This window comes from Poecile atricapillus, chromosome Z, assembly GCF_030490865.1.
Source record: "Poecile atricapillus isolate bPoeAtr1 chromosome Z, bPoeAtr1.hap1, whole genome shotgun sequence".
Taxonomy (NCBI): Eukaryota; Metazoa; Chordata; class Aves; order Passeriformes; family Paridae; genus Poecile; species Poecile atricapillus.
The window spans coordinates 83,780,076-83,799,978 of NC_081289.1; the positions used below are offsets into that span (position 1 = coordinate 83,780,076).

General features: G+C 34.7%; 1 protein-coding gene across 2 annotated transcripts in view; it reads left to right on the plus strand.

Annotated features, from left to right (window-relative positions):
- SLF1 (SMC5-SMC6 complex localization factor 1) overlaps positions 1–18,649 on the plus strand; it is a 33,287-nt gene extending 14,638 nt beyond the window's left edge. For both annotated transcript variants that reach the window (XM_058865082.1, XM_058865083.1), the window contains 9 exons: positions 1,276–1,413; positions 2,066–2,231; positions 7,642–7,786; positions 9,849–9,994; positions 11,873–12,039; positions 12,541–12,644; positions 14,691–14,783; positions 15,167–15,349; positions 17,620–18,649. In XM_058865082.1, the coding sequence (XP_058721065.1) occupies positions 1,276–1,413; positions 2,066–2,231; positions 7,642–7,786; positions 9,849–9,994; positions 11,873–12,039; positions 12,541–12,644; positions 14,691–14,783; positions 15,167–15,349; positions 17,620–18,116 (1,639 nt within the window). In that variant the 3' untranslated portion in view covers positions 18,117–18,649. The remainder of the gene's footprint in view (positions 1–1,275; positions 1,414–2,065; positions 2,232–7,641; positions 7,787–9,848; positions 9,995–11,872; positions 12,040–12,540; positions 12,645–14,690; positions 14,784–15,166; positions 15,350–17,619) is intronic.
- Positions 18,650–19,903: the final 1,254 nt, after the last annotated feature.

Sequence of the window (19,903 nt, forward strand, 5' to 3'; positions counted from 1 at the left end):
AGTTGGCAGAGTTGGCATTCTATTGCACCAAAGTCCTATTTTCAACAGAACATGTTACCAGTATATGAAAGTCTAGAGTTGTAACAGATTTGGACATTGTGCTTCAAAAAGTGTTAGCTCACAGGCAGATGGAATTATTTGAAAGAAAAATAAGTTTATTTTCTTAGTCTTATTTATTTTTTTAAGAATTATTTTATTTCTTATACTCTTTGCAGAGTATAGTAATCTATGTACGCTTGCTGGTTTTGTGTGTATACATATAAATAAACATACACGTGCCTGCATGCATGTATCTGCAGTTACAAAGCACATTCAAGACTTACCTTACCAAACATGATGTTTCATGTTGTATTTCGATTTTAATCATAACCTTTACCATCTTTTTGAGGAAGTCCGATTATATCTTACCTACATCTACAAAGACAAGACAGTGTTCAGGAGCTGTTTGGTTAGTCTCTGCTTTATCTTGCAAACTCACTTTTTGTAATTTGTATGGAAAGAAATTAATTCTTCATTTGGAAAAGAAACTACACTTCTTATTGCTGTGATAAAACCTTAAGTAAAATTTAAATACTTTGATACAACTGTGATTACAGATACGTGTGTATGACTGTAAGCATGTCTTGAAGAATGTGAAAGAGAATTTGTCTTTTTGATGAAGTGTTTTGGTTTTTAGTACTTCCTGGAGAATATGAATACCCAGAAGTTGTATACCTGGTTCTAGTACTCAAAATTCTGGCCAAAAAGTGTGTTTGCATGTTACTTGAGAATAATCTCCATCATGTTTGACTATCTGTAGTCCCACCAAGTAGTCCCATCAAGTTCTGTTATCCGAACAGAAGTTTGTAGGATGTTACCATGTCTATAAAATGCTAAATGATTACCTTGTATTTAAAAGATTTTAAAGAAGTACCATTTAATATAATAATTGTACAATATATCAAGTAGAGACAGAAAATTGAAATCTACTTAAATTATTTAGTTTATACTATAATACAAAATCTTCATCTGAACACAAAAGCTCAGTCAGAAGCACATTGTGGTTTGATTTTTTTTTTTTATTTTTGGAGGAGGGTTTGTGGGTTTTGTTTTTGTTTGTTTTCTTTTGAAAAAAGCTTTAAAACCAGAAAATTAGGCTTCAAAATGTTGACTGTTGCTGGGGGGAGTGAGCTATTTCCTTGTCAAAGCAGACCATATTCAAAGCTGACTTTTGTGCCAATAGATTATCGGTTATTTCTGTCATACAAATGGAATTTTTCATTTTTTGTTTTTCAGGTCTTGCCTTTATTGCGAAACAGCTTGTCATACAGTCACAGTTTCAGGGACAGAAGATGAACTGAGGATAGTTCATAAAACATTATTGAAGTTCTTCTTTGATTTAGTAAAAGGCGAAGTAGAGTTTCTGACAAAAAGGTGGGGTTTATAGAATAATGCATGCATTTATTTTTTTATTTACAGCAGCTTGTATCCTGATTTGTTTATCTCCCTGATAAGATACTGCTCTACAGAGCAGTTTAGCAGTTCCGTTTATATCTTTCAATTCTTTGTTTATTGTAAATTCATATTTTTTTTCCTAATCATGTTTTAAGAGCTCTTGCTTTTCCCTGTTTTCCTGTCTGTTTTTTCAGTAAGCATTTAATTTTGCTCATTAAGTGGTATTTTCAGATTTACAGTACTTTGCTATTCATTCTTTAAGGTAGACAAGCAGCAGCATTTTGAATATACTGATTTATATGTTTGATTTTTTTCAATTCAAATAACTGTTATCCCCCTATTACCTTAGGGAGACAATTACCTTTCCTTGGTTTATGAAGTATAAAAGAAGTCTAGGTTTTGCTTTGTCTTTATATTGTAATGGTGGCCTTTACTTTATGTAAATAGTGGCACAGTATTAGCATTCCCCAGTTCTAACAATAAAAGTCATCATCATTGTACTTAATCTTCATCAGAAATTGTGCCTGATCTTTCCATAGTTGAAAATCACCAAATCTGTGCACTTTAAATGAAGACAAAGTTTCTCTCTGGTAACTAACAAAGTGTCATAAAGCTTTTCTTTTTTTTACAGTTTGGTTGAAGGAACGAATTCACAGCATCAACAAGTCTTGCCAGAGACAGTTCTTCTGAAGACATTCTTGCTTGAAAGTGGAACCACAGTGCTTTTTACCAAACACATAAATACTCTAGCAGATTGGGTCATACTTTCCCATAGAGAATTGAATAGAAAAAATGATGTGAGTGTGAATTTTATACTTTAAAATAATGAAGACTGACATTTTTTTTTAAAGGCATCCCTTTGTTCATTCTTTTGTGAGGAATTATATGTAAGTATCACAGCTGCTTGTTATAGCTGCCTTTTGTTGTGAAGCGTGCTGGTTTTTGCTCCACTAAAGGAAATGAATTGATCCATAAGATTCTTACATAGATATGTAGAGAAGAAACGAGTCATGAGTAGCTTGTTGGCTACATTCAGATGTTCACATGCCCTTACCAGCAGGTATTACTGTAGTTATTAGAGACACCAGCTTAACACATTCTCTCAAACAATATGAGCAAAAGAAGTGATTATCTTATTTTACACTGACAGGATTCAGGAAATGTTTGAAAGAGAAACCTAATAAAACTAATACTTTTTTTTGTTGTTTGCTATAGATATGCATTGTTTCACTGTAATAAAATGCCCCGGTTTTCTTCCTAAACCTTTTAGTTTCATTTGGTATATTTCCTAGGATTTAGCATAAAAATGGATTGAAGGCAACTTAATTGCTATTCTTTGACCTGTTGGCCAGCAGGACATTGACCTGAAAGATACTAAGTGTCCTCTATACCACCTATTTCTTTTCAGAAGCAAGAGGCCTTGTAAAACATCTTTGACTTCTAGATTCTCACATAAAATAAAACCTAACTGCTGTCTCTGCATTCTCTTTTAAATTATTGTGAGAGCACAGAATAAATAGGTACTCCATTTACTTTTTTCGTACAGTAACAGAACAATAGAAAATCAAGTATTTCAGGGAGAAAAAAGCATTTTTAATATAATACCTAGTAGTTATTCATTATGCTATGAAAGCAAAAAGATTAAACATAATGAGAGCTTCACTCATCGTACCTAGCCAGACCTCCTACCTTTTTTAAGGGCTATCAAAGCAAGACATTGTGAAACGGTGCTGCTTTTCATCCTCGGTCAAGATATTTAAAAAATGCCTAAAATTAGGCTTCTATACCCATATTTATATTTAAGCAACCTATCTTTTCAAAGGTACTGAGCAGCAAGCAGGCTTACATGCAGTTGGTGTCAGTAGCCATTCTGTTTCTTTGGAAAATCACATTGCTTTCATATTTTTCCTGGTGTTGAATCTGCAGTTTAAGTGTAGGGTACCATTTAGTTTTTTCTGCTATGCCTTCCTTTGACAGGTTCCAGCACTGTAAGCCATGCCTTTCTCATAAACTTTTCTTTGCATTGGCAGAATAATCAGTTTTGTCAGACTGTACTAAATATATGAAAAATAAGCTAAATCTCCCCACACAATGTAAACCAGAGAGATCTGCCTCTTGTTTAGATTATACTTTTTTTAATATACACATATATATCAGAATTGTCATTTTAGCACAAATCCTGGGTGTCTGTTGCTTTCTTACATCTTATCTTACACACTGTAGTGTAAACTGTCCTCCAGAGATGAATTCTAGCCTTAAAAAGCAGCTTGTTGCCTTATAATATCTGTAATGTATTATGGTTTTTTCTAACAGCTTTGTTCCTCATATTTATTTATCCGTTGGACTTTCTTGGAAAAAGAAAGTGGAAAAAATTTGGAAAGAATTATCTCTAAACCAAAATACCATATGTTTACAATCCAACTCATTAATCCCTTCATTCACTCTCAGTCATGTACACTAAAACTTGGTATTTTTCTGTATTTTCAGAGGCTAATTTTAAAATTCCACTACACAGTTTAAAATGTCATTCAGAAAATCAAAAGAGCGAAACCTCCCTAGCTCTGCAGACAGAAGTGTGTTTTCGCCTTCCTTTTTTTGTCATTTCAGAGGTACATAAATAAATACGCAGTGTTCCCATGTCATTAGAGGTAGCATACAGGGTGCAAAAATTGTCCTTCCTGTCTTCAGTTTGTGGGGAGTGAGTCATTACCAGGTTTTTGTTGGTTTTTTTTTAAAGCTGTTTGCTTAAGAGGTAACAAACACCTTGACAAGAAGCATGTAGGGCCATTTCAGAAACCTAAATGAAAAGAACGATTTTGGGTATTGTTACTGTCTGCATGTGGTTTGTGGCACATTGTAAAGGGGTGGCCATATTTCTCAGTGCACCTAAGTGTTCTAGCTTGTGGGAAGAAGCAAACATGCCAGTTGTGATTTACCAAAGTTCTCTACAGTTCTTCAGCAAAAATATCTACAAGTGGAAACAGAGGAATAATTTTAACTAAATTTGTTCTTTGAGATTATCTAATATAATATTTTCTAACAGTTAAAAATGGGCAGTTATTCATTTTTTTAGCTTTTTAGAATCAAATTCTCTCTGTGATTCAAAAAGATTGCAACAAGTAAGCACTGGAGTGCAGGGAAAATATCTGTGTATGCCTTCTCTTCTAGTACTCTCTTCTAGTACTGAGTTGTTGTAAAATTATGGTTTTATTTATGTGTTTAAACACGCCATGTAAAAAGAGCAGTCCAAAAAAAGAGAAAAACAAAGCATGAAGTTGAGTACATTTGTTTTCTGGATGTATTTTAGAAGTAGCAGAATAAAAATAGTGACAGGAAATTGGATGTCCTCACTGATCACTGGGTTAATCTGTTGGGACAACTTGGTGGAAAAATATTGATACACTACTCTTATAGTTAAAAATGCAGTGCCAAAGAACATAAGCAATTTCCTATTATTTACTCTCTTCAAATAAATTTTTAATATAATTCTAAATTAAATTAACATTTATTGTTTGTTATATTATTTTAAACAGGTTTGATGAGATAACTTCTGGTCAAGGTTCATTGAATCTAATTTCTTAATTCAGTTTTAGAATTTACCAGGGAATGTATATGTTGCTTATAACACTTCTAGTTGCATTGAACTATTGCATGGTTTTTCACAATGTCACAGATGGTATCAGAAATGCTCTTCATCCCTAAAAATACCAGTGGGGATTTAAAAAAATCTGTCTTACATAGCCTGACAAAAAGGTGACAAAGGCATTAATTCAGGTTTTTAGTTGCACAGTGTAAATTTGTGTGGTGTAGAACCAAGTGTCTTTCTGGTCTGTCACTTGCAGTAGCTTTTTTGGAAGTGTGTTTTAGGCATTTGCAGAGAACCACATTTACAGCATATGAAGAAAGAACTCCTATTTAGAGTTCTGAAATAACTCAGTAATTCAAAGTTAAAAAAGTTAAAATTAATTTTCCTATTAGGCCTTTCATGTGTAAAAACACTGTGAAACTCCTGCCACTGCAGGACTATACTTGACTTGACAAAGCATTGAATGGAACAGCAATGTAGGAATTGCATTTGCTAAGCTAACAGATACCAGTTGAAGTGATGTGACCTTTGTATGCTAACACAGTCAATAGCTTCTTCCCACTTCTATGCTTTTCTTAGTGACATAGCTTTGATTTTCAACAATAAGAACAAGGAAGCGGATTTTGAAAAGAGGTTTCACTGCATCTTACTTAATTAGCTGTACATGGTGTAGTGGGTTGATCACAGCTGGCAGGTAGTCCCCACCCTGCAGTGGGTTGAGGGAGAGAATCAGGACAGAAATTAAAAAAATGTATGACATTATATAAAGACAATTTAATAAGCAGAACAAATACATACTCACAAGCAAAGCAAAATAAGGATTCCATTCAGTGCTTCCCATAAGCAGATGTTCAGTCACTTCCTGGAAAGCAGGGTTTCATAAAACATGGCAGTTACTAGGCAAGGCAAACACTGTGACTTCGATCATCCTCCCCCCCTCCTTTACACTGTTTTTACTGCTGTGCACAATGTTTTGGTCATTTTGGGTCATGTGTCTTGGCTGAGGCCCCTCCCAGCTTCTTGTTGTAGGGGTGGAGTGGGAAAAAAGAGGTCTTGGCACTGTCATACACAGTAGCAAATTACAAGTTTAATGGAAATGCTTGGGGTTTTCTGCCTTTTTAATACCACATGTGTTTTCATTACTGTGTTTGTATTGTTTTGTGGTTGAATTACTATGTTTTTATTATCATCTGTATCACAGTCCCTATTGTTCATAAGTATGTCTGTTTCATTTACTGATGGTCAAACTGATTTTGGTGCTTTTCAGCTCCTAAGGAATCCTAGTAAATTATTTTAAACCAACCTTGAATGTATTTTGTTCTCAAAGGAGTATCAGACAAAACACTGACTGTGGTTTGTGCACAGTATGGTTATTTCTTACCCAAAATTGTCTGGTTTCAAGTACTCATTATCTTTCACAAGATGCCATGTATCAATTGGTGCTCTAGTGTAACAGTAGTAATTCTGTGGTAGACCCCTAGATCAGATGAATTTCATGTGTTCCTACTATGATGCCTGTGTTCTTCTGAGCTGTGCTGTGCTTTCAAAACATCTGGTGGTATATGTGGTCAGAGGAATAACTTATTTCAGAGGAATTTTATTAAGTATTTCTACATGGCTCAGAAAGTTATGTAGATAGATGTGACCTTGCACAGAGTAACTCATACGCTAGAAGCATTGCTTTACCTCTATTGATTAAGTGCTCACATTGGTGAATAAATGTATTCTTCTATCTCATGGTGGTGTCTGGATAGCATGCTAAATTCCTGTGTATTGTCTTGATGCCTCCTGAAGAAAATACACTTCAGCTTTCCTTTTCATGACATTTCCACAGGATCACTGAAAAAGCTGAGTTGGAAGGGACCCATAAAGTTTTGGTTGGCTTTTTGTTGGTTTGGGTTTTTGTTTGTTTGGAGTTTATGGTTTTTTGTTTTGATTCTGGGGGGTTTTGTTTGTTTTGTTTTTTGGGGGTTTTGTTTTGTGTGTGTCTGTGCTGTTCAAGGTAGAAAATTGTAAGGCTAATATTCAAAAGTATGGGGTTTTTTCCTAAATTGACAGCTGCTCGTCTATTTGGAATTTTTGGTAGCTGAAGAAAGTTTCCTTTTGCAAAGTGATTGCCGAAGTTTCTCTGTGCAGGAAACTGCATCCTTTTCCATTTTGGCACATACATATTCACAAAACCAGCTTTAATTTCATGATGAAATCTTTAGAAAAGGGGAGTGCTAATAGAGCAGGGAGAAAAAGATCCCTGTAATTGTCAAATTAAACACAAGGTTAACTGGAGTAAGTGCAGTACTTGCAATCTTATGGTTAAACAAAATCTAATTAAAAAAGAAATCACGTAACAATTGTACTTGTAAGCTTTGATACTGTTTTGTATATAGTTTTAGATGATGTTTTCATAGAACTTGTTTTTCTCCACTACCAAATCTTGATATGGCATCAGTGATACTAATTTTGTTATCTGGCTGCAACAGTTAGCTTTTGAGCAGAAGAAAGGCCAATGAAGGAGTGAGATGGCAGCAGAGTGGGTTTTTATCTAAAGAAGTTCTGGTACATTATCAGTGTGAATTTTTTATATAATACAGATCAATAGATACACTCTTTTTTTTTCCATTTAGGCTTTCAGAAATGAAGTTGCTGGTCTATTAAATGCAATTCTTGGAACTGTACTGGATTATTGGATCATATCAGGTTTGCTTATGGACAGAAATGTGTTTCATCAAATACCTGATTTGGCACATTACCTTGCCATTTCTTGTGATGGTAAGTGTTTTCAAGTCGTCTCAAAAGTCTTCTAATCAGATACACCAAGTCCTAATTAAAATCCTTGGTTTAGTTTCAAGTTGTTTTTTACCCAGTGCAGCTATGCTCTGCATGGTGTGTACATATGCAGGAAACCATTTTATTTTGTATGTGTCTGTCAGTGTGAAGCAAATATCAAATAGAACAGGTTTTCTTATTAAAATCCCTCTAAATAAATGTCTAAATGTTGATGTGAAAGCAAGACCACACAGTCCAAGACAGAAAAAAAAATAAAATTCAGAGCTCTCTTGTCAGTTTAGGAGAACTTTTAAGTGTATCATAATAAGCCTTAAATTCAGACAGGCAATCAGAGACACCTTACTCAACTCAGGTGAATTTAACACTCCAGAAAATCAATAGATTGCTAAAGACACTTCAACCATAAGTCTAAAACCTATATTGAACCGTGTGACTCCTACAACTTCAAGTGAAACATTTCAATGTCTCCTCCCAAATCCTAGTACTTAATGGAAGGAATGGGAGAAAATTCCATTGACTCCCATGAATTACTGTAGTTCCCCCTCATTAAATATACTAGGTAAACAGAAACGTCACAACTCAGATAAATAAATAAATTAATAAAATGAAATGTCAATTGAAGTATCTGTACTTTTAGCAACAAGGAGTCAAGGAGCTTGAAAGACAAACTTACCTCAAGGAAAGTATTGAACTATTTTAATTTAATTTTCAAAATTAATTCCCACCAAAGCTTCCCCTAACTCCTTTTCCAATCATAGTTTTCTCTGGTAACAGGTGTATGTAAGCTTCATTTGAAGTATCTGCCTTCTACCTGAGCACTCAAGAAGAAAGACCATGAAAAGAAATTAAACTAAATTAAATTAAATTAAACTAAAACCTTAAATCTCTGGACAATTTGTTCCACTCCAGTCTTACACAGAGCAAATGATGAGGACTTCTTTAGGCTGACTTAGAAGGCCAAATCAGTTTGAACTTTATGGTGTTTAAATCAATGGAGCTTTTAGCAGGTACCTCTCCAGTGGATTTTGTAGCTGTCATATAATAGGGACAATCTTGGCTATATATTTCTGTAAAGCTTTCTTACTTTCCTGTATATAAAAACAGAAAACACAAACAGGATTCAGTCTGTATATACGGATTTTTGACCTGTGCCACTTGGTACATCTGCGGCACTTAAAGCAAAATTGCTGCAAGTTTTTCTAAACTCAGTTATACTTACAGTAGCAAACATCTGTATTCTCAAACTTGGGTTTCTTTTTTGATTGAATCTACAGGTCAGTTAATTTATGAGCACTTCTTAGCAGAACAGAAGATTCCCTTAGTACAGTAAAGATTTCCTTCCTCATTGCAGATGTTGCTTTCCAACCATTTTAGTTGTTATTTTGACATCTTAGAATCAAAATACAAATTCTTACCACTGTAAGAAGCAAAACAGTCTTCTTTGCTAGAACAGAGGTAGGTAGGTCAGACATATGCCTGATATGTATTGGTACATGTATGGATATGTAAGTTCATCTGCCACTTGTGTGGGGTGTTTTTTTGAATAGTATAAGCTATTTGGTGTATCTGAATGGGGTTGTGATTTGCTTATGGTGCCTTTTAACATAGAACTTGCAGGTCATTAATTGCAGATTTCTTGTTCACGTTTTGTAACTCTTACCTGAATTCGTGTCACTTAGAGGTTTAACGGGTGATTGCTTGCAGAATTTCACAAATAAATAATTTAATTCTTAAAAAAAGGTGTAACTTCTAGAATACCGTATTAAGAGCATTTTTAAAAGTTTCACAAAAAGTGATGCTTTGTCTTCTAAAATGTGTTTAACATTCTCTCAGTATCTGATCATCTTACCAGATGATGGTTAAAATCTATTTAAATGAGAAGAATTCTAGTAATTTTAGTAATTCTCATGGAATAACTTCTGTCTTTTGAATCTGCAATAGGAGCAAAAAGCTTGAAAGAGCTATCTTCTAGATAACTAGGTATGTAGATTTCTGTATTTTCATTTTTAGGCTTACTTTATTTTTTCCAATTGCTTTTATCCAGATTTTTCTGTGTGTCAATTAAAAATGTTTCTTTATGCCATACCATCCGACTGGCTTCAACTGTTTGTTGCAGAAGCAATTTTCAAACAAATGTGTTTACAGAGGAATATTGCTATTTCTACAGAACCTCTTTCTCTTCAGAAAATAGTAAGTAACTCCTTTCTTAACTTATCACACTTAAGTATTTTACAAGTAATTTGATTTGTAAAAGTTTTAAAATACGTATTTTCTTTGTGATCTAAGGTCATGCTCATTGCCTGCATTGTCTTTCCAAGTGTTCCACTGCATTTAGGTTTCTCTTTGCCTGAGATCTGGGTCCAGAACAATAGTAAGACTTTTCCTGCCAGAGATTCCGTCACACCTGGTATCTTTTTATATGCAGTTATCATGAAAGTGAAAAATATGCAACAACAGTGAAAGCTTTTAAAAATAATCCCTGATGTAATGATTGCAGGATAATAAATGCTATTAAATAATAATAAATTCTCCAACAAAGAATGCCCAATATAGTGTGATTTTTCTTGGCTACCTTTTCCATGAGGGTTTTTTAAGAGATAGGTCCAGGCATTTGTTACATAGATTTTATGATTTTGAAACATAGTATATTTCTGTGAATTTCTCCTCTTAGAAACATTCTCCTACTTACAAACCTTTGCCTGCCTTCAAATCACAATCTGTGATAGCTGGTAAGGAGAAATATGGTAAAAGCTGCAAAAGAAATTCTCAAATCCATGACTGCTGGCAGGATGCAGGCAAATCAGGGCTATCACACAGTAATGTCATGCCCTAATTTAGATTCTCATTTCAGTAATCTTAATGACTAAACAGAGTATGGAATCCATAGCTGTATTCTATAGGTAAAATCAAAAAACAACCAAATAGATACCTTTGTATATATTACATTTTCCAGACGTAAGTGTTGATAACTTTACAGGAATTTATTGTGGTCATTGTTAATACAGCATATTTAAACAGAGGTTGAACAAAAGACTGTCAGAATTCTTAACATAAACCAACTGCATAGCTAATATTTGGTGTCTATTGCCACATATAGAGAAGAATCCCTACTTCTAGTATGGCCATGACTATTGATCACTCTTTGTAACTACTGATATATTTTTATAGTGGTTGAAACAAGTCTATGTGTTTCGTGTAGTTTTTCGTAGTATGACTGAATCTCCTTTCTCATTCCATACAGTAAAAATTAGCTATTGTCCAGTTTTGCCAGTTCTTCTCATACAGCATCTTATCAGCTAGGCTTTTCTCTGTGTTCAACAACTCCCTGGTGGTAAATGTGCAGGGAAGGTGCAAGGTGTCCCTCACCTACTGTTTGCAAGATCTACAGTGAACTGCTAAATACTCAAAGCCTTCCTTAACACCTTTCTTCAAATGTAATTGTTGAGTATTTGATGAATTCCCCCTCACTGGCCTTTTTCCCTATGCTTTTTCCAAACAGCAGAAACTTTTTAAAATGAGCAGTATAAGTGGGTTTGAAGCTCTGTTTTACTGGAAACAAGTCAAAGCTGTCCTAAAGAGAGAGCACATAAGATATAACTTAAGACATAACTGGCTTACTGCCTTGCGATGCTCAAAGATTTAATCCAACCCCTCATCTCAGAAGAGATGAAGGAGTGGAGTGAGTATGCCTCTAACCAAATTGCTCCCTGGTTTGACAGCAGGAAGTCTGTAAATACTTTGTTTTAATACATGAAAGTCAATTAAATGTACTCAAGTCTAATGTCCAGCTAAAGAGATCCAGATTTTCTCAGCTGCCAGAAACCTGAGAGAATTTCCCATCTTCTGTCTCACACACAAGCCACTCACTGAGGCCAGCATAAAGAGTGAATTACAAAAACATCAAAGAGGAATGCAAAAGACAAATTGAAACAATCTAGATGTACAATCATTCAGGGATCAGATTTAAAAAAACTTAGATACAGCAAGCTGTGGGTCATGGATGGCTGCTTTGCAGCAAGTGCAACAAAAGAAAATGTCTTCATTTATAAAATGTTACTTTTGCAACAGGTCTGTTCCTATTCACCTGCTTTGCGAGAGATAGGGATGTGTGAGACAAAGATGCACAAAGCAAAGAAAAAGAAAATAGGGCAACAGCCATGCCCTGAGTCTCAAAGGACATTACAGATGCTAAATGGCGATAAGCAGAGCCAAGTCAAAGTGCTGCCTGATCTACCGTAAGTAATACCTATAACATCACCAGTTTTATTCTGCTTTGGGGGACAGCTTCTGACCTGACACATTTCTTGAACTTTATGTGACCTGTTTTGTTGTCTACAAATTACTTCAACTGACAGAAAGCTCCATTGTAAGCCTGTAACACCTCTGGGCTGGGGTTTCCCCTTTTCTCTTTGTTCATCAATTTCAGTGTATATGCAAACTGATGGAGTTATATTTGTCTAATATTAAATTTATTTGGTATATGCAGAAGTTCACTGTTCATAGAATTACCTTTAAAGAGAGTTTTCAAGTGGGCAATCTTATTTGATTTCTGTTTTAAATATAGTTATAATTAAATTGCATCAAAATCATGTAATTAAGGCATTTTAGAAATGATGCTGAAATGGATAAATCTAAGTATTCTGTATGTACAGAATTTAAAATCATTAAGTACATATACATTAAATTCAAATATGAAATAGTGATTTTTAAATGTGTCCCCTTTGCTCTCTTTTCAGTGACCTAATTTTTAATAAGCTTAGAGCAAAAACAGAAGTTCAGTCTGCACACACCAAAGACAGTTGTATTTTGGCTGAAGAGGTGCATAAGAGAAATATTAAAGGTATTCTATCTAATTTATGTTTCAAGAAATTTAAAGTGGCTAGAATTGATAGTTTCATGTTTAAAAACTTGTCCTGATGAATGCTTGGCTAATATAATGGCTTATGCCAATAATTATTTTCTTATGGTCCACATTTCTCTTTTCCAATGTCTACTTAAATGAAGGAATTTGTATATATTGTAAAATAAAGTTGCATTCTTCACTACCCTCCTCCTCCCATACATTAAATAGTGTAGAGTTTGTGTGAGCTCATTCCAGTCTTGCCCGCCTTTGCTGATCCACCTCAACCTCTGCTTGGTAGGATCAACGTCTTCTGATTTGCAAGTATAATTCAGTTTTCATCTCTCTGAGTCCTAGACATTTCGTGAACAAAGACTGAGGAGTATGCTATGTTACATAGCTGTTTTAAGCATATGGACTGTTTTCTTCCAGGCATTCAGCCCAGACTATGAAAGGCACTTGGCTTTTTACTATACTGGAACTCACGTACCTAAGGAATAAAACAGCACTGCAGTAATTAATTCAGTTCCTATTTATTACACAAGTTTAATAAATTGTACTTTGCATGAGGCTTGCTTTACTACAGAATTACTTGCTGGAACTACTTTCTCATCTTCATCATCAGAAATTTACCTGCAACTCTATTAATATGACACCCAGGAGGAGGCTCAGAAAAATCTGGCAAAAGCAAGCTGGAATTGTTCAAAAATTTAAAAACAGAATTGTGTCACAAACACTGAAGGACAAAAGTAGACCTCATACCCTTTAAAGGTTTAAAATAGCTTCAGCAAGAGTCAGACCATATATTTTAAAAATTGTTTCCCTTTGTTTTTATTGCTTTTGCAAGTAAAATTGATGTGAATTATTATGCCCGATTTCTACAAAGAAAAGTGAGCTGAAGGACTGGGGAGGGTGGGCAATCAAACAAACCAATGCTTCTTTTTTTTTCTATTCTCCCCTGTTAAAATAATAAGTAGTATCTTCTGTTAAAAGAATGGGTACGGAGCTGACAGATTTACATAGTAAAGGTATTAATAAAACAAAATGTTCCATGTAAATCTTATTACAAAAGCTAAGAGATCTAGCCTACGATATCTTGAATTTCTGAGATGTTTCATCATCTTTCACCTGGTATCAGGATTTTCCTCTGGCTCTTGTTCAAACCTAATCAATTATTGACAAGAAAATAGCATTTAGAATGTGTCTGAAGTTTTTATTACGCAGAAGCTAGTGGTGTCTTTACATGTATGAGCAGCAGCTCTCAGTTGTTTGCTCTTTAATTTTTCGCATTTATTTCAGCTGTATATGGTACGAAGGTTTCGGAATTTTTTTCCCCACGGACTACTACTGATGTATTGCTATTACTATTGTTGTTATTGATATAATAATAATAATAATAATAATAATAATATTATTATTATTATTATTATTATTATTATTATTATTATTATTATTATTATTATTATTATTATTATTATTATTATTTCCCTCTTTCTCTCCTCCTTCTCTACAGTAGCCAAGTCAGACAGTCTATTGAGAAACAGCAAACCATCTGCTAACGGATTTGAAGCTTTGATTTATACTTGAGTGTGTAGAGGCACTCGTGCTTAGCCAGAAACATTCATTTGAATTAGGCTATAAATGCTGTGTAAAAAGAACCATACATTTTAATGTAGGTTCATGAATAAATTTAAGGGAGGGCAACTGCACTCTAAAGTTTTATTGCTTCAAAACTCAGTATTTTTTGGTGTTTTGTGATCACTTGGTGCTTTTATAGTGTGATTGAAGCTTTAAACCTTGAACTAGAGGGGAGATAATTCCTGTGTTAAGCCATTTGCGGTACAATTTCATTGCTGGATCTCTGGTGGAACAGAAGCTCCATGGGGCTTTTTTTCTTAAAAGATATTTAAACAGGATAAAGGAAAATCTTACTCATTATTGAGTTTTCTGGTACATAACCAGGTCTCCTAGTTCCAGGCCCTTTGATTATTTTCTTTAGTTGCTATCTTGCCGAGTCTGGTGTAATCTATTAATTTTTCATGGTAGGAGAGACAGCCCTGCATAAAGCTTGCAGAAATAACAAAGTGGAGAGATTGATTCAGCTTCTTTCTTTGCCGGGAATAGACATTAATGTTAAAGGTAAGTTATCCATTTTCTCTACAGAACTAAGAAATTAGAATGCATAAAGAATGCATAAATCTGTTTGGTAACAATTTTGTATTTATACAATCTAAAACTCTTTCTTTGTTATATAACAAAATGAGGACTTTACAGCAAACATTAAGATAAGATGAATTTATAACTGAAGTGTATTTTAACATCACATTTTCTACTGATTTTTAAAAATACTAGTTTTATTTCAAATGTTTTTCAATAGAACTTCTTTTTTTCAAATCACAAGTTGCCATTCTAGCTGTAATGAATACTAAAAAAGTAAAGTGTTTTCCTGTCTAATGAATGACATTATTAACATTTCAGTGCTACTTCTGCTGTTTTAAAACTTCCCTTGATTTATAATTCAGACTATGCTGGCTGGACGCCTTTGCATGAAGCCTGTAACCATGGTAGCACAGTGTGTGTCCGTGAAATTCTGCAGCGTTGTCCAGAGGTAGACCTGCTCAGTCAAGTGGACGGGGTGACTCCTTTGCATGATGCACTGTCAAACGGACATGTGGAAATTGGCAAGCTGCTACTTCAGCATGGGGGTGAGTGCATTTATGCTAAACTGGTTTAGGGGAATTATCCACTGTTCTGAATCCATATGAAGTTCTCAGTTTTTTTCTTAATAGTTTCCAAAAATACAAAGTTATTATGAAATATTGTACAACATTTTCAAGCCAAGATGGTTTGTTTACAGTAAAAAGAATACTGTTTTCACACTTATCTTGATCAGCTGAACATGAAATTAAATAAGGATTTCCACACGTTTTTCCAATATGGTAATGTTTTTATCCTGCATTTTACACCATATGCATTGCAACTATATTCTCACTAATGAAAGTAAAGATTACCTAGTCACCTATTATGGCTAGGTATTTTCTACTGTTTTGATCTATTTTTACCACAACACAGAAACAGATCAGTTAAATCTCTATATATTCATGTATTTCAGCATAAATTTTTCAGCATTTTTTGATACATCAATTTTGAAAATTGATGTGATGGTCTCTGAAGAACACAATTAGATTAGTAATTAGTTAAAGAAAGTAATCGATATTGTAATCATGGTAACTGCTGTTTAGGGATAATAGTGTGAGGGATGCCTTAGTTTCTAAAGAAAGTACTTTGCCCCTTAGGCAAGCACACAATATTTTAAACAATACTTTTTGTTCAAAGACAGGGTATTTCTATCTAGATGTACTCAATGTATTTTAGTGTGTTTAAAAAAAACCCTGAAAATATCAACAAAGAATGGTTTTGGATAGCACCTCTTCCTTCTTTCAATTAATTTACTAAAATGAGTGTTTAGTGCTTTATATGCAAAGTCCAGATTTTTTCAATAAAAATCATTCTTTGTTTAGTCATGAGGCAGAAGAGTGTCTTTAGACAGCCTATTACTTAAGGTAGAGGAACAAAATTTTAATACATTCTTGGCATATGACCCTCTGTATTTACAGTCTTCTCCTGCCCCCTAAAGGCTGTGGCTGTGTCTCTTGTGCAAGCACCAGATCATAATCAATAAATTCCTTCTGCAGTTCTACCTCTGTTTACAGAGTCTCAGTTCTGTGGCTCCCAGGTGTTTTATATCTCTACTGAACCATGTCACCTTGACATCTAACATGCCAAGCCAATACCTGGGCTCAGTTTTATCAATTGAAGTGATGCAATAGCCAATATTATAGTAGGCCCAGCTCCTCAACTGGAAATGGCATTGCACTGACAGATGTGCATTTTTCCTAGGCTGTTGTATAGAATAGGTAGTGGATGATCTTGTTATCACCAGGGAAGAGCTATACTTGCTCTTGCATTGATCAGGGTTTTCTGGGAAGAGTAAGGCTGCATTTATCTTTATCTCTGCCTTTGTCACACTCCGAGTTATGGCCTGTCAAGTAAATGACAAGCCCATGGTGGAAAGCATGTTACCTCTTCAGTGTGAATTTAGTTAGCTCAACAATTTAGAACACATCTCTCTAAAAACATACCTACTTTCTGTCTCTAAAAGCCTTTAGCTTGCAAAAGTTAATGATACTAAATAATCAGCAATAACATTACAGCCTTAATCAGAGCAAAGTTAAAATATCCTTTATGGATATGTAATGACGGAATTTACCTTTTGTCAATAAAATCTATTTCAGAAGATGCATTCATGTTAATATGGCAGCCTTACTTTAGCACAGTAATACAAATTTATGTAAGAAGATTCCTGGTGTGCTCATATTTGAAAAGCACTTGTAGTATCTTAGGCTGCGTAAGTAAGAAAAAATGAAGGCCGTTTTCTTAAACTTCCCAAGAGATGTGTAAGCTGTTAAATATTAACAGGTCCCTTGTACTAATAAATAGGAAATACCAAAAGCATGTATTTGTTCAGATTTATTTTATTTGTTCTTCAACTTTATTTATTATAGTAATTATGCTTTGTGTTTTAGAAGTCTGTTAAGATCAAATTTTGAAACTCAGTTGTTGGGGAAGACTTTGATTCCTACCCCAATAGTTTACCTTGCTGCCATGTCTTTAATTTCAAGTCAGTGTCAGCAAATAACCTGGTCTACAAGTACTTAACAGAATTTTACAAAAAGTAATAAAATTACATTTTTGCACACTCTATGCAAGTTAAGACAATATTGTAAAGAAATTGTCACAAAGGATCTCTCTTGCATGTTCTATCTTGTGTTGCAAGTATGTTAGTCATTAAAAAAAACCAACTTAAGACACCTGGCTTCTGCCAACAAGCAACTCAAAATCTTGTTCAGCTGCCAGTTCATCACAAAATGTTGTTAATAATGTTTGTTGTTAATAATGTTTGCTTTCCCTGAAGGGCCAATCCTTCTAGAGCAAAGGAACTCCCATGAGAAACTGCCCCTGGATTATGTCGAGTCAGTCACAGTAAAGGAAGAACTTTTCAATCTTGTTTATCCAGGAGAGAGCATTGAAGACTTCTATGAATCCAGAGAACAAGATTTTTGCAATCAGAAGAAAGAACTGTGTTTGATTTCATTTACTAAGATGCTGATGAATTTTTGTTCTGTTTATAATTTGTCTACACCCCTGACTGTTACTCTGAGAGCACTAGCTTGTTCAGATGTACTTCCAGAAATGGTTTGTGATAGCTCTAAGATAAAAAATGCATTTTCTGGAGATTGGCTGGTGGATACATATTTTAAAGAACTAGAAACTTTTGAAAAACTACCACAATTTCTTCAAGAAATATCTGAAAACATGTTATTCTTCCCTAGTGAACAGGCAACGGCTTTATTAGCAGTTCTGGAAACTATGGTAGAAGCATGTCAGTGTCTAAATCTTTCTAGCGCTTAAATTCCAAATAAGCTACATTGGCTGAATCTTGAGTGTTACTACCTTCTATTTGCCTGACAGATTGGGATGTGTGTGATCTCAGGAAAGTGCTGTATCATTTACATTCAGTTAAACTTTGTATTTTCTGTCTTGGAAGTATTTTTTTTTACGTGCCTTATGCCATATTTCTCTTCGGTTTTCTTAGGTAGTGACCTTAAACTTAAATCAAGCAGTTGTCTCATTTCTTGGTAAAGACTTGTGTCTACGTATTTTGATATCCCTTAATAAAGCAGATGTTGTAAATATAACATGAAATAAAAACACACGGAAAAGTAAATTCCTTCTATTCATCTTATTTATCCTTGTCTTATAAAAATTAAATTGTATTATGTGCTGTGGATAGATAGGGAGCGCCGATCGGAAGATCTCGCGTTGTACGTGAAGATAGGGCCCCTCTTTCTCCAATGTTCTATTACCCATAATATCACGGTGATTACGTCATCATAACTCGGTGATATAAAACCTTGCACACCGGAAATAAATGCTCTTCACCGTCCACCACATTGGTGTTAGCGCGTGATTAGCCCGACAGGCCTGTAAGTTTAGCCGTCGTGTCACCTACGGACCGGGTCGCTACGCCTCACCCCGAGGCAACAATTATGTAAATTAATTGCATGTTGCAAAATTCAAAAGAGAAGGCACTATTTATTTACATAATCAATATATAACATTTCCCATGTTTTTGTTTGATAGAAATGGTCACACAAAGACGTGTGGAAAATGTTGTTCCTCATCAGCACTATGCTGCTTGTAGTCTTGTTTATTTGTGCAGTGACCAAGTGAAGGAAACTGGCTTGGACACTTGGGTGACCTGCAAAAATACAGTGGGCAGCACTTGCTGCTTCCCAAGTCAATGATGCTTTGAAAAACTGAATTCTCAGCAAAACTTAAGGCTGTCCTTGGCTCTGCTCCAAGTCATGTTGGCTTGCAGTGATTTGATAAACCCATTATTCTGCCATGTAATGATGTGCTAACACTCCTGTTACTACCTCAAAGGAAGACGAAGGTGGAAGCAGTGGCACAAATCTAGTTATGTTGGCAGAGGAATTTACAAAGGATAGGACAAGAGTTTAAGTATATACTGGACATAATATTCTAACACTTAAGTATGGATATCCTTAAAACTTATGCCCCACTTAATACGAAACTTTGGCTCTCTATTTTGTGAGTACATGCAAAAACTACACGTGGTAAATTCTCTGAACTAATGCTCTTAACAATTTAGGATTTTATGCTACACATTCTATCAGATAGACTTTTAAATTAATTAAGAAAAGTAGAAATTCCCATGCTGTTCTTTGAAAGGTATTGAAGGCAAGGCAGCTGAATTTCCCAATTGTGCTTATGGGTCTGGGGTTGTAGAAGAGTTAAACCACTATAATTCTTGCCCTGCATCTTTGAAGAGATCTAAGTAATTCTACACTAGGATCTGGAGGAGAGACACTCGAACAGAAGTTTATCTCCTTCCTTTCCAAGTGAAGTGAGCTGCTTTAAAGGATAGAGGATACCAGATTTTTTTTTCTAATAGATGCACTAATAAATGACTAAAAAACTTAAGCCTTCAAAAGGTAGGTACGAAAAAGCAACATTCCAAATTCCAGTTCTTCTGTAATAGACATTTATAATATTAAAAAAGAAAGCAAACCACTAAAATTAAGGGCATGGAATAAGAGCTGCTTCTATAACTGATCTTGCCTGACTAGAGGGACTAAGTTTTAATTGATGCATCTGGCATGCAGCCCATTAAA